Genomic DNA, 23,710 nt, shown 5'->3' with positions numbered 1-23,710 from the left:
CATGAACAAAAAGGTCTTCGGGTCAGATGAGAATAAACTGGGTTTTTTTTTGTTACACTGTGGAATTAAACAAACACTGAATGTCCCAGTGAAAACACTGTCCATCTGGGGCAACTGAATGTTTTAGATCCATATTCACACAATCAAAGTCTAGATTTTAATCTCATTTAAAACTGAAAACATACAGAAAAAAAAATGCGCTTTTTGTAATCAGAATGAATTTCAGCTATTTTGCAAAGAAGACTGGGTAAAATTTGTAATGACTAGATATGGTAAATTGGGGGAGAAAGCCTTTCCACACTATTTAAAAGTGATTCTTAAAAACATTTGAAAACTGTTGAGCATTCCTCTTCCTTTTCTTGTACCTTGCATTGTTCTTTTAAATAAAATGATCAAAAAAATATAGTAGTTTTGTTAGAGTTCACATGGATTAAAAGGGCAAAATGTTGGTCACCTTGAACACAAATTCAAACTCATTTATCTATTCATGTGCAGACAGATTTTTAAAAATCGTCCATGTTTCTCTTTCATTAGTATGCAGATGTAGCGAAATGCCTCTCAGCCAGCTTGCAGTGTCAGTATTGGACTGACCCGAGAACAGACTCCTGCCATAAATGAAACAGCTGTCTAATGCACCGGCTCCACGCTGGTAGTGGAGCTGCGTTAGGCTCCCTCCCCAATTGACTGCCGTGATAGGAAACGGTGATGACGACAGCGCGTAAATCAGCTGCTGGAAACCAGAGAGATGCTCCGGTTACGCTGTGTGCGCGGTGAAGACAAGTGCCTGCCTGCCCGCCTTCCTTCCTGCCAGCCGACACGGTAAAACCAGCGGAACTCCACATCCAGAGGACGGGGAGAGGTTTGGGTAGGCGCGCGTCCCCGGGTGGATCGCAAGTGGGGATAGTGCGCTTTCTGATCTTCCTCCCACCGACACCACTGTGATTTTTTTTAAAAATTATATATATTTTTTAAACAAGCTGCAAGACAAACTTTACAAGCTGACCTGACTGTTTTTAACAGTCAAAACTAAAATCAACCCCAAAAAAATAAAATTAAATTAAATTAAAAAAAAAAGGGGGAGGGAAATGTCCACGACGCACGAGAGCTCCCCTTCGCCCAACCAGAGCCACCTCTCCACGGCAAGCTCGGACAAAGCGGACCCCTCCGGTATGGAGAGACGGATCCAGATTCTCCTCTTCGGCTTGTGCGTAACCATCGCCGCCGCCACCTTAATTGGAGGCGTGTATTCGCTCCTTTCGCTCCTCCGGATGAGGAGGAAAACCTCGCTGTGTGTCATAGTGGCTTCCATGTCGGTGGACGACCTGCTCAGCGTGGTCCCCCTCTCCCTCTTCATGCTCCTGCAGTGGGAGACCCGGCGGGGTGAGGGGTCTGGCGGTCTGTGCACTCTGTCCGGACTTCTTTACGTGTTCCAGGGGGTTTCCAGCAACATGAAGGCGTGCCTCATAGCAGCCTATACTTTTTATGTCACCAAGAGATTCGGGGTGCTCCAGTCCGTCCGCCGGCCGTTGAGAGTCATGTGGGCTATCGGCGGCGTGTGGGCGGTGAGCCTGACCGTGAGCGTGCTACCTTTGTGCGGATGGGGCAGCTTCGCGCCGGCCTCTCTCGGCTGTTTCCCGAAGAGCGACAGCTTTTACACCTTGCTGCTCTTCTCGTTGTATCTCCTGTGCTTCTGTGGCTTTCTGGGTTTCTTCATTCCCCTCACGTATCAGCTGCTGTGCTCCAGAGAGCCCCAGAGGACGTTACTCTACCCGAGCTATCTGGACATGGCGAGGGGACTGAGCGGCTCCGCTCACCTCTGTGAGCTCCCGTCGTCGTTCTCCCGGGACAGTCTGGACAGAAGTTTCGGAGCGTACAACGAGCTGAGCCCGAGTTCTTGCGGGACGGGGATGAGAGAGAAGGAGGACAGCGGCCTTTCCCCCGTGTCCGCCGGCGGGCGTAGGGGGGCTTCCGTCGGAGATACACCTGTTGTGTTCGCGCAGAAGCGCTTCTCCATGATTCTGGCGGTTCTTCGAGTGATTTTATGGATGCCGATGATGGTAAGCAGCATTACCAAAGAAAAGAAAGAAACAAAAAATAAAATAAAACATCTTTGGAACTTGCTCTACCAAGAACTATTGTGCTTCCCAAAAGAACCCTCGAAACATTTCACATTTTGTCACATTAAAACCCCCCACACATCAGTGTATTTTCATATAATTTTGTGTAGTAAATTGTAAAAGTAAATTGATAACCTCCCAAAATTCTTTAAAAAATAATACAAAATCTGTCTGGTGCACAGTGTTGGTCCAAGCATAACTCAGTGTAATTCTTAGCCCCCCTAGTTTCACAGTTGTTGCTAACTTGTCATCATTTGAATAATTTCTGCTGCTTATCTATGCTTGAGTCATATGTCATAGTTAATTTAACTGCAAGCTCTTCAATACACAAGTTTCTATCTTCTTTCCTATTACACTCTGGACAGAACTGCCGGACCAAATTAGTAAATTTGAGAAATGGCCTATAGATTCCATAATTTATCTTCTGCTATATGTTTATAATGTTTGTGTGGAGTTGAGGCCCCAAGTGAAGTTATGATTAGGGCCGCATTGAAACTCAGACCATCTCTGGACGGGCAAATGTATTCAGTTCACTTTGAGCCAATATTTTGGCAATACTGTATTTACTTAACAATTGTCTGATTATCTGGGGTTGAAAGTTCAATGACCTATGTAGAGTCTGAGAGCGTCTCCCAAGTTGTCAAAAATCTATTAACTCAATTCAGCTGAAAAAAGATCAGACCGCCTTGCCGGCAAATCCACTTAGAGCATTCAGCTTGTTAAGGTGAATGAATCTTCATCAGCGCAGACAGAGCACCTGCACAGAGAAGCCTGAGATTCAGGAATATGACATTTAAGCAGCACTTACTCAAATTCTATTGCAGTGGCATGTATGTGCATGATATAGGCTGGCTCTAACTTGTATTACATATTCCATAGAATTATTTTCCATGAGATAAAATTATGAGTGCTGCAGTATTGAATGCATCTCAGTAACGTATCTGTAAATGTGTATATAAAGTGAACGAAACCCATGTGGCAAAAATAATCATGTGACACTTATTAGAAAAATTAATGAAAAAAGGCTTCAGTTTGTAAGGTAAAGAGTTGCAGGCATCTGTATAAGCCTGTAATCGTGATCTGTAGTTTACTCAGTCTATCATATTCAGGTTCTGCAATATCATGTGCTTCATCCTTTTTATAGCCAGGTCATATAATGTTTGGTGAGCAGAAGAGGTCATTTTCCTGCATGGATTGGCCAATAGAAAGTGCACACACCAACCATACCATACACAATTTAACAAAGTCCCTTTTAAGAAAGTATAAAATAAAATAACATATACTTATAGTAAAAATGATGATGTAAACAATTAGAATAATTGGGATGTACTTGAGAGGACTGTTCAAATACAACAGTTATTACAATATCCTTGAGAAAAATTACTTCAGACAACATAAGTTTGTTTTTGTTTACATGCCACAAAGAACCGAAGCTGTTCCAAAAGCTAAAACGGAACCACAACATATCAATGTGTGACTCTTTTCTGGTCAGGTAGAATGAACAAAAACGCAATCAATTAAAAAAATAAATGAAAAGCCTTTTTTTTGTTGATGAAGGTTTTGTGTCTCCTTCCCTTCCAACTCCTCATGCATTTTGTATGTCTCACTTCTGGGTGAATCAATTCCGTCTTCCCTCTCGCTTTCACAGACTTTGGTCCTCATACGGCATGCGGTGAACGCGCGCAGCTCTTCTCTGGAGACCCTGAGCTTCTTTCTCACTCTGCTTGCACCTGCGGTCACTCCCCTGTTCGTGCTGTCGGAGCGCTGGATCCATATGCCGTGTGGCTGCTTCATTAACTGCAAGCGGGATCCGGCACAGGAACCTTCAGGTACAAAGACGCAATCTAGCAATTGTGATTGCTCGAGCACAATAAAACTTTAAACATGACTCATAGTAGGTTTTAAAGGAGAAAAAGAAAGCTTCAAGTTTCTCATTTTGTGTGTGTGTGTGTGGTTTTTATTTATGTTTCTGCTGTCTTCCTTATAGAGATGAAAAGAAGATTTGAGTTCAACCTTTCCTTTCAGCAAGGCTATGGAGTCTATAAGCTGTCACATGCCACCAAGTCTCTAAGCAGCCCTCCTATAGAAAAACCCACTTATCACAGCTTTTTTAACTGCGACTTCCCAAATGCACGACTCGACGCACTGGAACCCGGCGGGCTCTCGAGATTGGGCCCCACTTTTGATTTCAGCACCCCGCTGCCGGCAAACAGCTCGTCTCACGCCGGTCTCTTCTTGGAGTCCGGCGTAGGGGGGCCTCTGGCTGATCATCCTGCTCTCCCCCACGTCAACCACAGGGACGATGAGGAATTCCACTGCGTCCCCTCGCTGCCTTCCCACCTGCGGGAAAAGGATCACCCTCTGAACGACTCGTCGTCGGTATTCGACGGACCGGAGAGGAGGCTCTCGCACGAGGAGTGCAGGAAAATCGAGCTGACGGACTGGGAGTGGTGCCGAAGTAAATCAGAGAGAACGCCCAGACAGGTACAGAGTGGCTGGTTGTTTTGATTTTTAACCTATTATTATTATTATTATTATTATTATTATTATTATTTAGGCTATTGTTTTCCTAAAGTTAACACACACAGGAACCTTTATCTCACAAAATATGGTGAGGTCATCATCTCTTATTGATTAACGTTCCAAGGCTCAGACATCGGCATATTGCAAAAGTATTTAGGCAAAAAGTCACATTCCTACCACAAACTCCTATGTATTTTTGTGTGTGTGTGTTTTCTGTCACAGACCAACAGGAAGTGTGTGGGGAAAAAAAAGTGGTTATTAGAGCTGGACAATAAATTCGTAACAATTTATATCATGAATAAACAGTAGATAACAGTAGATAATAGATTTGACAGAATATTCAATCGCTTTACTGAACTCCATTCCAGAACCGTAGAGCATTTTGGGAGATGTCAGTCTCCCAAAGGAAAGAATTAAGCCGCTCAACCTCCGGCATGAAGTAACACACTTTCTCTTTGGTTACCTTAGCAACAACTTTTTGAGTAATTTGTACAGCAGCAGTTTCATGTTTCGCCATCTCGCTCCAAAACCAATGGCGGTTTCTGATATGGGCGACATGGACAACCACCCAGATGACAAAAACTTGACTTCCTGTCAAACTTTCTGCAGGTTCAAACTGATTTTCATCGAGGATTGCCCTGCATTGTTTTTACCTCGACCCGTTCTCCCATCAAGGGGAGGAGTTAATAAGTAATAGTTGTCCTGTCAATAGATTTAGCTGTGTGTCTGTGCAGCTCCTCCAGAGATACCATGTGCCTCTTGGGCTGCTTCCTTAAAACCAGCTTCTTCACTTGCTCTTGTCAGTTCAGTTGGATGGACGGATTTTGCTCAGTTTGGAGTTGTGCTATTTTACTTTTTCAGAAGAGAGAATAAACAACAAACTCCTTATTGCAGTTTGTTTATGAGGTTGAGTTATGCATGTTACAGTTTTTGTAGCAAAACATAGAAAAGTTCAAGGCATGTTAATCAGTTTTCAAGGCTTTGTAAGGCTGGTTAAAAAAGGAAATCAAACAATCTTTCTGGTGAATGCCTCTGTCTTTCTCTGGCCTGGTTCATATGTCTTTGGGCTCGTTTTTCAAATCTGCAATTACTCCTTTTGAAATTGTAGATGATCAGCCGGGCTGCTGTGCCTGCGATCTAGATAAAAGTGGGCTTGAATCCTCCCTTGTTTACCCTGTTTTCTCTCCCCTTCCATGCTTCTCAGCCATGGTTTTCCCAAGATATCTTCGTCTGTAGCAAGCGGCAACAGATCCTAACTAATGGAGCGATTGATTGAGATGCTATCAGATGCAAACCTGTCTTTCAAAGGCAGAATTGAATTCATTACCGCTCTGAGACTCCAAAACGGCTCAGCTCAATTCATTGATTTACTCAAGGGAGTTCATTCAGGAAGGGAGCATTCCGATTTATGGCTTTGGGATTGTTGTCAGTGAAATGTACGTGCCTGAATTCACCTGAGAATTATCTGTGATTGTTGAATAAAGTGAGGAAAACAAACAAACAAAAAAAAAACTGATTCATTGAGGAATTTCACTCATCTTAAAAGTGGAAAGCTGTATAGACGCATTCAATAAAATAGATTAAAATTTAATTTCAGTAACTTAATTCCCCAAATGAGACATTATATAGGTTAATTTACACACAGGATTACTTTCTACTTACAAAATACAACATTTTGTCATGATCCTTCTGGGTTTGGATTTAAGTTTTCTTCTTTGCATTCTGATCATGTCCTTGTCTGTTCATTACTTGTTGTGAAATTCATTTTAAGTTCTGTCCTTTGTGTTGACTGGATTTGATTTTTCTGAAATGGTTCTTTTTAACTTCATTTGTAGTTTCCTTGTGTCTAAGTTGTTCTCCAGTGTTTTTCATTCACCTTTCCCAAGTCTGCTTTACACTCTCCTTCACAGCCATTCCCTATAACAGTGGTTCCCAAAGTGTGGAGCACGCCCCCTAGCGGGGGAGCAGTGCCATTGTAGGGGGAATGAAAAAAACAAAAGAAAAAAAAACGTTTTCACTGTAAAGATGGTTTGTAGTGTGTTTTCATGCAACCTGAAGTGTGAAATAAACTTCAATGGAGTTTGAAAACAAAATATGTTTATAGGTTTATGTCTGGTTGAACGATGTGTGTGCCCAGTTGTTTTTTTGTTTTTGTTTGTTTTTTTTGTTTTTGGGGGGGGAGGGATTTTATTGTAATCCATAGAGGGGCCCCGAAGAAAATCTTTAGAAAACACTACCCTATAATATCATAATCTTCTTTCTGCATTCTGCCTTTGCTGTTCCCTATTTGCCTCTATAATTTAACATAGTGCATCTCAGAAAAAAAACTGTTTTGCGTAAAAGAGCAATATTTCCTGCCAGTCGTCTCATAAAGTGAAACTGTGATTTTCTAGAGATTTATTGCACAGCATAGCATATTCCAAGCTTTTATTGTTTTTTTTGTTGCATTTTAAAGGAACTTGGCTGATAGCAAAAGAAAACGCAAAATCCAGTGACTCAGAAAAGTAGAATACTTAATTGGTCCAATGAGAAATGGATCTTTTAAGCACAAATGCCAGCCTCCTGGAAGCTATGTACATTTCTATGCACTCAGTATTTAGTTGAGGCTCCTCTTGCATGAATTACTGCATCAATGCACCGTGGCATAGAGATGATCAGCTTGTGGTGCTATGTAGGTGTTGTGGAAACCCAGATTGCTTTGATAGTTGCCTTTCTAATCTTCATCTTAACAGTTTATTGATTTTCTAAAGTACAGGTGTCACAGATACAAAACACTGGAATGAAATGGCTTAATTACCTCTTCCTTGTGTGGATCAGTTCTCCAGAGCCTTGCTAATGACCTAATTATTCTAATCAGGTGTGGTGCAGCAGAGGCACATCTAAAAGTTGCAGGACACCTTGAGGACTGGAGTTGTTTTGGTAGGCGGTGACTAGGCGGAAAGGCGGACATTTGAACACAACAAACAAAGAAGGCGGTAGGAGCTGATTTGGTGGATCACATAAGCTGTACATTGACTGTAGTAGCATGACTTCTACATCAGGAGGAAATAGTGGAAATGAAATGGAGTGGATGATAGCGAGGTCAGCAAAAATGAAAAGAACAATCAGAAAGAGACATGAAAGAGCAAGAAGTTGGTCGGATGAAAGTGAGCCAGGAGCGGAAGGCAGTAAAAGGACAAAAATAAACCAAAGAGTGAGTTCGCGAGAACAAGATAATAGTAATACAGAAGTAGAATACAAAGTTGTGGTGGAATTTCAGCAAGAAAGGGGTTATATTCATCCGATAAAGATAACCAAAGCAATAGAGGTAGAGATAGGAAAAATCAAAACGGGCTAGAATCATGAACAACAGAAAAGTGATAATACAAGCTATCAGTGAGGCACAACAACAGAAGATAATAAATATGAAAACTTTAATGGGAGAAAGAATTAAATCATATATACCAGGTTATATGGCAAGGTTGAGAGGAGTAATTTCAGGAGTTCCACTTGAAATGTCAATGGAGGAGGTGAAGAATGAAATCAAAGGAGGGAAAATAACAAATGCCACCAGGATTAAAAGTAAAAGAGAAGGGGAACTCAAAGATACTATGGCTGTGATATTACAGTTTGAAAATAACATGCCAGAAAATATTCAGCTAGGATTCATGAACTATAAAGTTAGAGAGTACATCCCGAAACCGCTCAGATGTTTTACCTGTCAAAGAATGGGACACATTGCAAAAGAATGTAAGGGAAAAATTAGATGTGCAAGATGTGGAGGTCCACGTTAATTTGGAAATTGTGACAAAGACGGTAAAATCAAATGCTGTAACTGTGGAGGTGATCATAGTGCAGGCTATGGTTGATGTATAGTTCAAAGGGAAGCCAGAGAAGCCCAGAAAATTAAGATAACAGAAAGAGTTTCTTATGCAGAAGCATTAAAAAGAGTAAAGAAAGATAGTTCAAGAGGAATGAGGCTGGGAGAAACAGATCAAAGTTACACTTCTCGGAACACAAATCAAGGACTGAATGATCAGAGACAAATACTAATGCCAACAACAAATACATATAATACATGTTTGCATAAATGTAAAGTAGAGGAAAATACATTGATGGTGAAAAAAGAAAACTTTGTAGCATATATATGTTATTTTATTAATGTTACAATCCAAATGAAGAAGAAAAGTGATAAAATAAAAGCAATAGTAACAGCAGCAGGGAGGTTCCTAGATATGAAAGAAATTCAAGCAGATCAGATACAAACTATTTTGAGTGCCACTGAAATAACAGAAAATGGTTTGAAATAGGATACAAGCTTTTCTAATGGTTCTTCATATTGTTCAATGAAATGCCAGAAGTTTAATAGCTAATGGACAAGAATTTAAAAAGTATATTTATGAATTAGAAATAATACCAGATATAATATGTATACAAGAAACATGGTTAAATTCAAATTTAGATTTTAAAATTCCTGGATATAACATAGAAAGACAGGATAGAAGTAATGGTAGTGGTGGAGGATGTGCCACCTTAATTAAGGAAGGAATAGCTTATAAGAAAGACTCATTAAATAAACAATTAGAATGTATTAATATAGAAATATTTAATTTAAAGAAACACGGAAATATTAAAATCATTAATTATTATAATCCATGTAAAAATCTTGATAGTGAAATATTTAAGGAAATAGGGAAAATTCATAGAAGAGAAGTGTGGAGATTTTAATGCTCACAACAGTCTATGGGGTAGCAAGAAGACAGATCATAATGGTAAAATAGTGGAAGAATTAATGGATGAAAGGTCATTAGTTTGTCTTAATAATGGAAAAGGTACAAGAGTAAATATACATAAAAATACAGTTTCATGTCTAGATATTACATTAATATCTAACTGCCTAGTTAGTGCATGTGAATGGGATGTTAAATGGGAGTCTACACTAGGGAGTGATCACTTTCCAGTGAGTACAATAATTAATGATAATATAAATAGACAAGAAGAGTTAACATTAATAAGATGGTGCTTTAATAAAGCTGATTGGTTTAAATTTAAAACAAAATGTGAAGAAACAAGTCATATAGTAACATTAAAAGGTAATATTGAAGAATGTACAAATCAAATAGTAGAACATATTTTAAATGCTGCAAATTATAGCATTCCAAAAATAAAAGTGAAAGGTCAGAAGAAAGTAGTTCCTTGGTGGAATAATGAATGTAGTAAAACAATTAAAGATCGTAATAAAGCTTTTAAAATATTACAGAAAAATTTAACAATCGAAAACCTTATTGATTATAAAAGGAAAAGAGCAAAGGCTCGGAAAACCATAAAGGATGCAAAAAAGAAAACATGGAGAGACTATTGTTCATCAATAGGTTCAGAAATAAATTTACAGAATGTTTGGTCAATGTTAAGAAAAATGATGGGGAAAAAGAACAATGTTAATATTCCATCCTTAGTTAGAGGACCGGAGGTATTAGTTCTAAATAAAGATAAGGCAGAGTTATTAGGAGAGAGACATTTGCGGCAGTTCATAGTGGTGATCACTTGACAGATACTCATAGAAGGCAGATGATTCAAAAACTAGGAAATCATAAAAATTCACTAGAAAAATGTCAAAAATCTATGTCAACATTAGATATGAATATAACCATGAAAGAAATAAAAACAGTATTGAAAGGGACAGGATATTCAGCTCCAGGGGAGGATCAATTATGCTACGCTATGTTTCGACAAATACCGGAAGTAACACTGAAATTAATATTAAAATTATTTAATAAAATATGGAAAGAAGGATCGATACCAAATAGTTGGAAAAGGGCAATAATTTTACCATTTAATAAACCAGGTAAAGATCCTACCTGTCCAAATAATACAGACCAATAGCTCTTACTTCTCATTTAAGTAAATGGATGGAAAAATAATGGTTAATAGATTAGGATACTTCCTTGAGAAGAATAATCTAATTAATGGATACCAATGTGGTTTCAGAACAGGAAAATCAACAATGGATGCTCTAACTAGAGTCAGTAATGACATAGAGAAAGCTTTAAAAATGAAGGAAATAATGATTATAGTATTTTTTGACATAGAAAAAGCATATGACTCACTATGGAAAGAAGGATTACTTATAAAAATGAAACAGATGGGAATAGGTGGGAGAATGTATAATTGGATAGCAAATTTTCTGCTAGATAGAAAAATAAGAGTAAAATTGGGAATGACTATTCAAATGAATTTAATGTTGAAAATGGAATACCTCAAGGTAGTGTAATTAGTCCAATTTAATATTATGATCAATGATATTTTCTATGATACTGATAATGTATAAAATCTGCACTATATGCAGATGATGGACCATATGGATGAAAGGGAAAAATATTAAACATGTGGTAGAAAATATTAAAAAAGCAATTAGTAAAGTAGAAAAATGGTCTTATGAATGGGGTTTTAAATTATCAGCAAGCAAGTCTTGTTATATGGTTGTCACAAAGAAGAGAAATATTAATATAGAAACAATAACATTATATGGACAGACTTTAGAAAGAGTAACAGAATATAAATATCTAGGTTTATGGTTGGACAGTTCTTACTCATGGAAAATACATATAGATAAATTAGAAACCAAGTGTAAAAAAGTTATTAATCTATTAAAGGCTGTGGCTGGAAATAATTGGGGGGCAGATAGACAGTCATTATTAAGCATATACAGGGCTCTCATGAGAGCAATAATAGATTATGGCAGTATTATATATGGAGCAGCAGCTAAAACATCATTACAAAGAATAGAAAGATTACAGTGTTGTGCTTTTCGTATTTGTATAGGAGCAATAAAAACAACACCTATTAATGATCTTTTAATTGAATCTGGTGAAACTCCTCTGGAAATGAGGAGAATTAAACTAGCTTTAGCATTTTGGATGAAAATTAAAAGTAATATAGATGATATGTGAATTCAATTATCTACAAAATTGTTGGGAATATGTGAAGTTCCAAAGTAATGGATTTGGATGGATGGTTAGGAAATGGATTAAAATGTATGGATTGGAGGACAAGGAAATAGCTCAATTTAATCCAACTAGCGTTATTCCTCCATGGTTAATACCAGAGGTTAATGTAGATTTGAAAATTAGCATAATGAAAAATGATTGGAATTTAAATGAAATAGGGATAAAGACTGATATTTATTTAAGAAATACATATAATAATTATCTTAAAATTTATACAGATGGTTCTAAGAATTTAAAAGGATAAGTGGGAATAGGAAAATAAATTCCAGAGATTAAAAAATGAATTACTAAAAGAATATCAGATCAATTGTCGGTTTTTACAGCAGAAATGGTGGCAGTTATATTAAGCTTACAGTGGGTGGAGGAGATTCGACCAGACAGGGTGGTGGTGTGCACAGATTCCAAAGCAGTAGTAGAAAGTATCAAGGAGAAGGAAATAATAGAAAAGATCTGGTATTAGAAATTCATCATATTTTATTTAGATTATATAGGGTGGCATTGATGTTTGGTTTTGTTGGGTGCCAGCACATGAAGGAGTAAAAGGCAATGAAAAGGCAGATAAATTAGCTAAAAGGGCTTTAGAGGAGAAATAGCAATGTTAATTCCTTTTGGGAAAGGGGAAGGGAAATCACTTATTAAAAGTAAAGAAATGGAGGAATGGCAAAAAATATGGAATGAAGATAAGAAAGGAAGAAGATTATATGAAGTACAAAAGTCAGTTCAAATTCGAAGCATTATTGAAAGAAACAGAAGAGAAGAAATAATAATTAGTAGATTAAGAATAGGTCATACCTACTTAAATGACATGCTTTATTTAATAGGGAGGAAAAATAATGATAAATGTGAGAGATGTGGAGAGAAAGAAAATGTAGAACACATTCTGATGAACTGTAAGTCATATGAACACAAAAGGAAAGAATTAAAGAGAATAGTTAGAAGTATAGGGCATGAATGGAATCTAAAAGGTATATTAGGAAATGAAGGAAACATAACAGATATTCACAAATTAAGGAAAGCATTGTTTATTTATCTTAAGAATACAAAATTAAAAAATAGAATTTAATAGATGTGAAGTAATGCAGCTACACACTCATGTACAGTAGGTGGCGGTATGCACCTTAAAGTTGCTTGTGATCCGCCATAATAGAAAAGAAGAAGAAGAAGAAGAGGACTGGAGTTTGACACCCCTGTTCTAAAGGGTTCATGAAAGAGGAGTTGACTGACCAATCAAGAACAGGAACACCATTGCCATTGGACCAGCTTTTGGTTCCTTTGGCAGTGTGAGCAGTTAAGTCCAGCTGGAAAGTACAATCACCATCTCCATACAACAAAGGGAAGCGTGCAGTGCTCTAAAATTTTCTAGTAGATGCCGCATTGACTGTGGCTTTCAGAAAACACAGCGGACCGACACCAGCAGATGACACGGGCATCCCAAACCGACACTGACTGTGGAAACTTCACTTTGGACTTCAAGCAACGTGGATTCTCTGGATTCTCCGCTCTTCCTCCAGATTCGATGACCTTGATTTCCAAATGAAATGCAGAATTAACTTTCATCTGGAAACTTGACTCTGGACACCATTGTGCAAAAATCCAGTTCCTTTTCTCCTTTGCCCAGGTAAGATGCCTCTGATGTTGTCTCTGGTTCAGGAGTGGCTTGACTCAAGGAATGCAACATTTATAGCATATGTCTAGAATTGGTGGCTCTTCTGGAATGGATTTCACTCAACAATCTTCTCAAGGCTGCAATTCTCTGTCCCGGTGATTTTGCTGTTTATCATTAAAATAACTCTGTTAAGTCTCTGCATGTGGGTTCCCTATCTAAACATGATGCACTAGAGAAAAAAATAGAGATGTTGGCTTAAAAGCAGTATGTTTAATACCGGCTTTTTTTTTTTTTCGCTTTTTTTTGCAGCACTGAACCCTGTGCTTATAAAGTTAATTGATACCTAACTCTTTCCCATGGTTAAGAAAAAATAAATAAATATATACATATATATATATATGTATATATAGTAACCTAGAAGTAAATACCGAACATCCAGTCTGCTCCTCCTCCTCTTATAAATTTTGAATGCCTCTCTTGCTTTGTTGTCGGCGTGCTTTGCTCTCATAATGGCGAAAGCTTAAATCTCTCTGTGTGTTTGAGACTCGAATAAATAGTTAAACGAGGGCAGAATGGTAAAAGCATGATGATTAATGCACCTTGGCATTGGCGGTAACAGAAACAGATGGGAGATCAGCCTCGATCTGCTCCTGAAATAGCAGAGCAGCACCAGGCGCAACCCTTTGAAATTGACTCGTAACTTGTGGGGGGGGGGAAAAGTAACACCATTAGCCTGTTGTTTTTTGTGTGTGTGGACGGCTCGAAGACTGTGGAAACACACGGGCATGTATGCATGCATGCATGCGTGTACAAACCCTCACGAGCACACGTTATCTCAGAGTCTCTGTCTCTGTTCCACTTGCAAGTATGAAATGTGTTTTTGGTTCGAAAATCACCAGAGGGTGGAAATCCACGGAGCGCGCATCTGCAGCTTGGCTCTGGCACTCACTTTGCATCATGTAGAAGTTACAGATTCTCACTGCTGACTTGTACGTCTCAGTGTGTCGTTTTGGTCTTTGCGCGCGAGTGTGTGTCCTACTTCTGGGCTTCTTTAACAGGGAATCTTGTGTTTTTGTTTTGTCCGTAAGGTTTAATCATTGATTGGAGCCCATACATGTGGAAGTACAAACTCACTACCCACAGCGGTACATGCAGTACCCGTGTTGGCTGCGTTTTTCTTCCTTGTTAGCAGGCAAGATGTCATTAGCCGGCACCTTTCCGCCCCCCTCACTGCTAGAGCCTGTGGCCTTCAGCCCCCAAAGGGAGAGTTAGAATCGGAGCTTAAAGACATATTTACCCCCTCTGTGACTTTATGCTCTATTACCGAGCACAAAGCTTAAAATACACTTACTAGCCCTTTCCCTCAGGGGATGTGCTGATCCAATGTGCATGCAGTTGTTAGGTCCTGAAAGTCAGTTTCCCTCTTCATAGAATTCATCCAAACCTGGAAAAAAAATGTCTCCTCTAAAAACATTTGAATGTAACACACACACACAAGAACACAAATGGGCTTAGTATCACTTCAGTCAGGAAAGTCCTAATCTTGTGAGACAAAAGAAAACCAAAACTGTTGGCTCCATGGCACCAAATGTTCTTGTACTCTTTTAAAATAATCTTGGATCGATCTTTCTCCAGAACGTCTTTTTAGAGTTCGTTCTTTGAAGTTTGTCTTTGTTTTACACATTTCCTGTTTATCCTTCTACCTGACCAAAACAATATTGTAACTGTGCTTAGAAGAGGAAATGTGGACAAAGCCACATAAGGTTTCTTTAGTTTTATTTTATTTTCTTATTTCAGCAGAAAAAATTGGAGCAATGTGTTTCTTTAGGGTATGAAAATAACGTTGATAAAAATAAAAAAAATATTTATTTGTCCCTTTGCTAGGTGGAATCCAATTTTGCACATACATGAATAAAAAAAATGGTTAGATAAGCTAAACTGCTTCACATGACATGCTCGTTTCCCAGAAGGCTGTTGTTAAAGCTGAGGGGCTTAAAAAGAGCAGCTGAAACACTTACCGTTAAAATTTATGACATTCAATGCAAAGTGTTGAAGCGGTCAAACAACTATGTCTTAAAGTTTTGTCGACTGCAACTGGAAAAACCCTGCGCTGCAAACTAAATCACCAGTGATTCATACCAAACCAAAGCATGATCATGTAATAATTAGCTTAGAACGTAAGCAAATTGCTCCGCTTGAAAACATTGTCATTTAAGAAAAAGACGTCTCTATAATTAAATGCTAAATTTAGCTGAACAGTTATTGCTGTTTTATTAGCGGCACCTCTCCATTACTTATTGTAGAAGGTATGATGAGGGAGCATATTTGATAATAGGTAAGTTTTGTTTGTAGAGCAAAATTAGGACTCCTTGTGACATAAAGGAATGTCTCAATGAGTCTCTGCCAATACGTAGTTTTGGATTTATTACCACCGACGTGATTTTATTGTATTTTATCGTCATCTCAATAAAAACCAAACCAAAGTTTTCTAATACTTTCTGCAGTAGGTTAAGATTAAGACTGCACTGTATGATTAAATGTAAATATTCACTGAACAGTTATAGTAATGTTTCCCTTTAAAATATTCGGGGAGAAAAAATAAATAAATCTTTTTTTCCACCACAAAAGCTAATTTCTTGGACTCATTCCCAGCCCTCATTGGACCTTCTTTGAAAACACGACGCTACATTCTAATAACCTTATGCTTCTTTCAGAACGGCCTGTAAAATTTGCAGCCCCGTGTGTTTACGGCTTTGTCATTTGAGTGAATGTGATCACTAACATCCTTGTTTTCTGTTGATCATCACAGCCTCAGTCAGATAACCACATTCAGCATCTGTTTTAATAATTCAGAGCCGTAATGAGACCTGTAGACGTCTCTCTGATCACGCGTTTCATCTCCTTCTCCCTGCTAACCTTGTGTGTTGTTTTTTTTTAGAGAAATTATCTGGAAAATTTTTTTCTTTTAAAATTTCATGTACTAGGGGCTAATTTTCTGCCAAACTAAACAATCAGGAAGGATAAACATAATCAAACCTGAATAAAACCGTAAACATAATAGTAAAATAAGTTGTAAAAATCTGACGTCAGCTGATTTGTGCTGCAAGGTCCAGTCTTTTCAATATCTGAAGGTCTTAAATCTCATTTTGGCAGCAATGAGGGTTTTGATGTGAGTTGAAACACATTCACCTACCGTTACTGGACATCATTTCCACAGTCCAGTTTCAGTCACTTTGAACAGCAGGAATGAAGTGCGAATGTGAACTGGTTGCTGTTCTTATTGAGCTGTGATGGCAAAACACGACTTGATTTATTGTTGAAGCAGAGGCATCGGTGAGACATTTTTATTTTATGTTTTTGTGTGTTTGTTTAGTTTACGATGACTCATATCAGTTAGATCTCTTAAGTGGATGGCAGAAGGTAAACTTGAATTTATCAGAATTCCTCTAATGTGATACCAAATCAATTTTGGTATCACATTAGAGGAGAGGCGTTCCGGCTCAAGGGCCGTTGTCCTGTAACGTTGGGATGCATTAGAGTTTTTAACTCTTCAATCCTGCATTCTTTGGCCACCCTGCCATGTGTTTTTGCGTGTTTGTTTTTACCCTTGTGTATGTCAACTAAAATGCTTATCTCAGTTGGTTGCTGCGCTTGCAATAACAAAAAAAAAGCAAAACTCGTATTCACTCGTTCACTGACATTCTCCTCCAGGATTTGGCAGAGCTACACAGCTGTTTGCAGTGTTATACTTGTGGGGGGGTTTTTTAATAAAAGAAATTATTATTTTTTCAAGCAGAACAAATTTTCATTATATCCTTTAGCTGTTTTTGTGACTGAGAAGAGAAAACGATCGGCGATCGGCACACATTTAGTTCCATCTCCTTCATGAGTCCACTGGAGAAGTAGAGCAAATTGTTGATGCTCGGCAGTTGCAGAAAACCGGAGAAGGTTGCACCGCCTTCAAAATCCCCCTCAGTGTTCTTGCTTTTGTTTCTACGTGATGTCAAATGTAATCGTACTATTAAATGTAACTCCAGCATCACTCTGTGCTGATGTTTGCATTTAATTGCATACTGTCATGTAGAGGCGTTATGAGGATAGAGTTCTTGATTCATCTATAGCTGGACCTTTGCTTCATCTCCTTCTCTTTCTACCTGTTTCCTGTCTAATAACTGTGCATAAAGGGTCACTAATGCAACATATTCAAAGATTCTTATTAATAAATTATGTATGAATTGGATTTTGCTCTACCTTTGTCTATTGGACCTAACATGCTCATTTAAATGCGGGCATAAAGTATTGTAAATCGTAGTTTTGAAGATTTTTTAGTAAGATTTTCTTTATCCCATTTAGTTGCCGCCACACAAAGCAACTATTCATTCATTCGGCAACAATTTCTACCTGTAAATTGTCAACTTCTCTATTCATGTCTGTTCTAGAGAGCATAACAGTAAAAGTAAAAAATAAATTTGAATGACTTTTTTTTTTTCCCCCATTCGCATCAACCCAGCCAGAGTTATTCAATAATAAAGCAAACAAAGCAAAAGAATATGTAAAAAAAATTCAAAGGTGTACAAGGAGGGTTTATTAAAATATATACATATATTTTATTTTTCTTTCACTTCTGCATCCGATTGCGTTTAGTGCTGATTAGAGAACAGCCGTGACATGATAGAAAAAATAGGCGCAAATCACTTCTTGACTTGAAGAAGTGAGTCGCTCCCGCATGTATTCACTGCGAATTGCTTTATGGCTCCAGTGCAAAAAGAAAGCAAATATCAGCAGCCAAGGCAGGCGCAAAAATGGAGGAGATTGCACCGCTTTGTGTATTTCCCAGTTTGTGTAAAGGTGTTGAACTAAGACATTGTACAGTCGGACTAAGAAACTCCTTCCATCAAAAGACAGATAGTAATTTTTAAATTTGTGTTCCCATGCGGTGTCATATTTAACCAATCAATAAAAACACACACCCCAGAAAGCCAAGTCTGGTGTTTTGTTGTGACGTTTCTCAGAAGCTGAAGAGTACATTGAAGAAAATCTTTTAAATGAACACAAAAACCTAAATTCAGCTTATACGCCCTTTAAAAAGCTCACCTCATTTTAATAGAGTCTAGTTAGAGAATCTACAGCTTTTTCCTTGAATTACCCTCTTCCAGTGTAATGAGGATGTTAAATACATTCACCGTTTTCTGTGGTTTTCCTTCGCAGAGGTCATCAGGTGGTCTTTCTATACCTCTGTGCGCCTTTCAGGGCACTGTGTCTCTCCAAGCACCCACAGGCAAGACGCTCTCTCTTTCCACCTATGAGATCAGCAGCGACGGCCTCAAGATCTCCCCGAACAACGCCAAAAAGGTAAAGAGTCTCGGCTCGGTCTCGTACTGGAAATCCAGCCTCGTTTTCGTTTCGTTTCCCATTTCTCAGCAGTTTGTTGCAGAAAATGTGTTACATTTCATATGAATTTTACTTGGTATATGCTTTAGCCTTAGCTTTGTTTTATAAATAGTCTCTTTACTTATTTAATCAACTTGGCATTTAAGAAATAGTGGAACAACTGGGACGACGTCCGTTGGCTAACCCATCCATGAGTGTGAGCTAATATTTCGGTCTTAAAGGGCTTGCATCATGTTTTGCAGCTCTCCGTTCAAATCCTGGTTGAACTTTCCGCTCTCGGTAATTCTATTTTTTGCCACATTAAGTGAAGTTGAGGAATCTGTAGAGAGTAAAAAGAGCAACTAAGCACAGCTGAATGTTGCTAAACTATGAGGACGCCACCCACACACATCCATGGTCATTCTAGAGGAAACTACTGAGCTTGAAATAATTTTTTCTGTATTTTTTTTATATGTATATATATATATTTTAATCCTTTTTCATTAATTAAAGTTAATATTTGGTATTTACAACACTGTATACATATAAAAACATTTCTATGCATATGACACAATCCTAGCAACCCAACGGCTTAAAGGTTTTCATTTCTGTACCAACAGATTTGAACGTGCTTAAATTTAAAACTGTGCTCCTCTCCCGCTCTCTCGGTTTGCCCAACATTGCTACGAGAAGAAAAAGTCTCTTGTTTGGCCCACCACGATAGGGTGGGCTGCAAAGGATGCACCAGACCCATCCTTCAAATCCCGAACAACTTGGATGAGTCTTCGAATTTGGTCATCCTTCGTCGCGTGGCTGTGACGTAATCAGCCACCCATGTATAACGACGATCACTGGTGACAAAAATGAAAGTTGGAGAAAACAGAACTTGTGCCCACCTTCAGGAAGATGTTCCGATCTTTTCCCTGGTTTTCTTTTTCCACGTCCCGTGTGGTAGCTGTGTAAAATATCGCAGTGGTGAATAGAAGCAGCTGAAATTCTTCCTTTCTTTATTTGTTTGGATTTACCTTTGAGGAGAGAATCACACCGCGGCCAATTCTTTCAGAGGACAATGACTTGCATGCCAGTCAAGCCCTGTAAGCCCTTCTACAGTTAGTTTTCAATTTTAAAAAAAGCTTTTGTTTTTTTACCCCCAAAAGATCATATTTAAGGCGTTTGTGTTTTTGATAACACAAATTGCTCCAAATTCTTTTCCACACTTTCCACTTTTAAAGCTCTTCTTCCAAAGACTCCTATTGTGTCTGGAAGATGACTGATTTGCTTAAAAGAACAGTCTGCAGGTAGATTTGGAATAATTTATATTAGCACTGTCAAATCTTGTAACTTTTGTGGCACTAACAAGTAATAAACCATGTTTTCCGATGTTCAAACGCAGTCCTCATTCACTCTTGTTAACGAGAATAAAATGTCTCATGAGTGGCATAATGCTTGAACTGTTCTTTTGTCTAATGCTTGCTGTTTATCTGCAGTTTTATAAGACCAAGTTGCCCTAATTCCTGTCTTAAATATAGAAACATAGCTGTTTGTCTCCAGGCACTAGTTGGATATTGAATAAAAGGATATGCTTGGTATCTTTTTCCTTCGGAAACCTTTTCTCAATCTCCAGCCAGCATTTCAGCAGTTTCTTTAAAGCATCAGAAGAATTCTTGGTTAAACAAGAAGGGGAAGTTTTGCAGTGGCAGCGTTTCCATTTCGAATGTGTGCAAAACTTTGTCAATATTCCACTTAAGTCAAAAAGAACAAAAACAAATTGAATTTCAAAACTGTGGTGTTTCCTTTTAAACGTGAAATGCAATTAAAGTCACATGTGAGTAAGTTTTCTCAGTCGATAAGTCGTTAAAAAAACATGCTTTCTGTCATCTTCTTTGTCAGTGGTAACATCCGGTTGTTGATCACCTGACACGTGTGATGCGAAAACAAAGTGTTTCCATTGCAGTTTAGCGAAATACACTAATTTTGGTACAGCCTCCAAACCACCTCATCCCGGAGCTTTTTCAAAATTGGCACATCTCCGTCACGCAAATTTGTTTTTGTAATCCCCATTGCCGTAATTTTATGGTCAACGGAAACGCAGCTAGAAATGACGCACTGCTTGTAAACAGCCTAAATAATCTCTGTCTCTTAAAGGTGGAAGTGTATCGCTCCAAGTCCGTCGGCCACGAACCCAGCGCAGACGACCCAGCGTCTGGATCCCATGCCGAGGACACGAACGTCAGCTGCGTCGGCATGGAGATCGGCGTGGGGATGGGCATGGGAGCCGGGGTGGGAGACACCAACGTTAAAATCCACCTGGAGGTTTTGGAAATCTGCGACAACGAGGAGGCCATGGACAGCGTCTCCATCGTCTCCAACATCAGCCAGTCCTCGACGCACGCCCGCTCGCCGTCGCTGCGCTACTCCCGGCGGGAGAACCGCTTCGTTTCGTGCGACCTGGCCGAGACTGCGTCCTACTCCCTGCTCATCCCCAGCGGCGGCAGCGCCGAGGCAGAGACCATCAATATCACTATTCCTGACACGGTGGAAGCACACCGGCAGAACAGCCGGCGGCAGACGCAGGAGAGCTCAGGGTATCATGAGGATATTCAGCTACTTAATGAGGCTTACAGAAAGCAGGCAGGCGAGGGGGAAGAGTGAGATATGTACACAATAACAAAGGAGGGGCCACTCAGGGGGGAGGCTGAAACAGCAACTCAGGCAGTAAAGTCATGAAGACAAATATCCTAATGGTTTCACATCTTTTTTGTTTCTTTACGATCAGAGCTTTAACAGAGCGTAGAGGTGATGTGAACAGAGGCTCATAGTGTTATAATAACCTCTTTGCTTACTCCTGTGTTCCTTCTTCAGGTAAAATAAGGTGAAAGCACATACATATTTTATGTGTAAACTAAATGGAGAAACATAAGCCTGCAAAAAAAAGGCATTTTAAAAGTATTCATACAGTTCAAACTTTTTCACATTTTGTCTAAAACCACATCTCTCCCAAGTGACAACCCATATCATGACTTTAAAATTGACTTTCAAATTTCTAGACAGAATCTGAAACTCAAGTATCAGTGTTATCATGTTAGTATTGATCTGATACTGATACAGACTAGATATCGATATTATCCATATTTTGGATTGATCCGCCCACCTCTGCTGTAGATTTTCCAATAGAATGTATTCCTTTCCTTCTTCAAACTACTCAACACTTTTTATGTTCTACAACCACAAGATACTGAAGTCAGTGGTTGGGAGACGACAAAGGGTGGAAAAGTTATGCAGGTATGGATGCTTTTCTAAGGCACTGAAGTGTGATGACTTGGATGATATAGAAAGACAGACCAGACTAGGCATCAGGATCATCAGTATTTCATCTTTGTTTTTTTTGGGGGGGGGTTTGCGTTTGACAGACTGTCACCGTGGAATAGATTCAGCAGCAGGAGAGAGAGAGAGAAAAAACCCCATCACTCAGAGAAGCTGTAGTCGGATCACACATCTCATTTAAAAGCAGCTCACGTGGCCTACGTCACCGGTGACTCAGCGGTGAGGGGAGGGCCTACCTGACCCATCTGTCTGACTCATTCGAGTGTCTGTTGGGGGCTTAGGGAGGAGAGCGAATCTGCTGTGATGTCAGACAGACGAGCAGCGAAAGTATCCACGTCGCACTGAGAAAAGGAATGTGCTATTTTTAAAATTTTATTTATTTATTTTTTTCCGTCCACGTATTTTCCTTTAAACCCAGCCGCGGTGTCAAACGTTTCAACGCTCGTCAGCGTCGCGTACTGAGGGCCATGCCAGGTTGAGAAATGAACAGAACGAGGCGATAACTAAAGATTAGATAAAAGGGATTTTGTATGCAGAACACTTTTCTGCCTCGTTCAGATTCTCTGCCGTTCAAATGAGTGACTGTGTATTTTATTTCTGCGGGCAGCGCATAACTTTACATCCGCGTGCCACTTTGTGGAATCGTTTAATTGACTTCCTATCCAATCAGCTACTCTGTGAGACTTCTCACTATCTACATGCAGAAATTTAGTACTGGAGAAAGGCACTGCTGCCTTCCATAACCATTTTTGAATCACTGCAAAGACAGTTTTAGAAGCTATTATCTATTCTCATAGGTAATACCAGTGTTTACATTATTACTTCAATGCACATTCCCTTGTATTTCCAGCAGTAAATTAGACATTGTAATTTATTCTCACAATTCAGATGTTCTTAATTTCATTTCACCATGGCGTCTCCAGTATTTTCAGCTTTGACTCAACACCCTCACTCCGACTGTGTGTGTGTGTGGATTTCGTTTGCAGACCTTTTGAGTCGCTTGTTGCGTCAGCCTACAAAAAAAAGAAAAAAAGAAATATAGCTCCCTTCCTCCTGAAAACTGCCATTAAAGATTCATTCCAGGAAATTACCTCCACCAATTTCTGAGATCTCCTATTTCAACTGCTCCGGGAGCAGATTGTAAGAGGAAAAAAATAAATAAATAATGTACAGGCATACAAGTAATGATGAATGTAGAGCTGTGTTTAGTGTCAACCTTTTTTTTTCTACTGTTAATTGTGCCAAAGGTTGCCAGTTTGAGCAGCCCTTCACCTCTGCAGCCTAATTAGGTCCATCATCTGTGTTGCTCAGTGTTTTACGGTTCATTTGCTGTTCAAGCGTCATCATAAACCACGTGATCAATAAACTCTTACTTGTTTTCAAAGAACTGTGGGCTGTGCACCAGCTTTTCTTTATTTATTCATGTCATTTCTCTGGGCATATTTGGCAACAACATACAAACTCTTACCGTTGAATTATTTATCAGAGAAAACAGAGAAAATTAGGTGCTCTAATTAACTTGTTGTGAGGTTGACATCGTTGGCGTGCAACATCTCTGGCTGCTGAACACCCCCAGGGTAAAAAAAGCATCACATTTGTATGAAAATTAACAGCAATTGCCACACTTTGTGTTAGGATCTTCTTGCGTGTACAATATTTAAGAAGAGAGTGATTTTATTTTATTTATTTTTTTTTATAAAACATTGGGAACCCATTCATTGTGTTTTGCTTATCCAACATCAGGTTACTCGGGGTAACCGTTACTCCCAGTATCTCTCTCCAGC

General features: G+C 38.9%; 1 protein-coding gene across 1 annotated transcript; it reads left to right on the top strand.

Annotated features, from left to right (window-relative positions):
• The first annotated feature begins 85 nt into the window (after nucleotides 1–85).
• On the top strand, nucleotides 86–23,310 carry LOC122832468 (probable G-protein coupled receptor 149). The gene is made up of 5 exons (XM_044119274.1): nucleotides 86–2,057; nucleotides 3,766–3,946; nucleotides 4,105–4,601; nucleotides 18,441–18,584; nucleotides 20,748–23,310. Exons 1-5 carry the CDS (start codon nucleotides 1,086–1,088, stop codon nucleotides 21,252–21,254), a joined length of 2,301 nt encoding a protein of 766 aa, XP_043975209.1. The 5' UTR covers nucleotides 86–1,085; the 3' UTR covers nucleotides 21,255–23,310.
• The last annotated feature ends 400 nt before the right edge of the window (nucleotides 23,311–23,710 follow it).

This window comes from Gambusia affinis, linkage group LG06 (genome assembly GCF_019740435.1).
Source record: "Gambusia affinis linkage group LG06, SWU_Gaff_1.0, whole genome shotgun sequence".
Classification (NCBI taxonomy): domain Eukaryota; kingdom Metazoa; phylum Chordata; class Actinopteri; order Cyprinodontiformes; family Poeciliidae; genus Gambusia; species Gambusia affinis.
The sequence above is the reverse complement of the archived record's forward strand: the minus strand, read 5'-3'. Positions and strand labels throughout refer to the sequence as shown.